The 715-nt window shown below is 45.0% G+C and overlaps 1 protein-coding gene across 1 annotated transcript in view; it reads left to right on the top strand.

Moving 5' to 3' along the window:
- Positions 1-182: 182 nt before the first annotated feature.
- Positions 183-715, top strand: part of LOC103522360 (aldehyde dehydrogenase, dimeric NADP-preferring) — a gene marked incomplete at both ends in the record, with an annotated part of 10766 nt that continues 10233 nt past the window's right edge. Inside the window, one exon of the mRNA XM_008487462.2 lies at positions 183-413. Coding sequence (XP_008485684.2) covers positions 183-413 — 231 coding nt within the window. The remainder of the gene's footprint in view (positions 414-715) is intronic.

Raw genomic sequence — 715 nt, 5'->3', positions numbered from 1 at the left:
CCGTTCCGAGAACGAACATTATCCCATCAGGATAAAATCCGCCCCAGGCGGGAATCGAACCCGCGGCCTAGCGCTTACGAGGCAGACGCACTACCAACTAAGCTAACTAGGCTGGCTATTTAAACTTTTGGGACATACTTAAGTTTATTTATTTAAATTCATACCTTTGTTTCATTTCCCAGTCCACTCTACATCGATTCAAGCGTCAACATCGAGCTGGCTGTTCGTCGATTCCTGTGGGGCAAATGTATCAACGCTGGGCAAACCTGTATTGCCCCGGACTACATCTTGTGCTCGCGCCAGGTGCAAGCTCAAATATTGAACCAGGCGAAGGCGGTGTTGGATTCGTGGTACACTGAGCAAGTACAGGGATCCAAACACTATTGTAGGATCGTATCTGACAAGCATTTCCAGTAAGTACAAATATAAAACACTTATTACCAGTGGTGTAGCGTGTATGTATGGCGGCCATACAACTCAAAAGTTCACTCTAATGCCCATAAATATTAATGGCATGTACTGTGATGGGACATGGTTAGATAAATTCACTCATAGGAAGTCTTGCCTTGTCAAGGACTATAATCCTGTACTGGAAGCCTTATCAGCGTAAGTACTCCTTTTTTTGAAGAGGTTTGACAGAGAGAACTGTAACTGCTGAGGTCTTATCGTCCCGAAATCGAAGAGAGAAGGAAGACAGGATAGGAGAAAGCCAGCC

The sequence above is a fragment of the Diaphorina citri genome, unplaced genomic scaffold (assembly GCF_000475195.1).
Source record: "Diaphorina citri unplaced genomic scaffold, Diaci psyllid genome assembly version 1.1 scaffold8052, whole genome shotgun sequence".
NCBI lineage: Eukaryota > Metazoa > Arthropoda > Insecta > Hemiptera > Psyllidae > Diaphorina > Diaphorina citri.
This window is presented reverse-complemented; position numbering and strand designations above follow the sequence as displayed.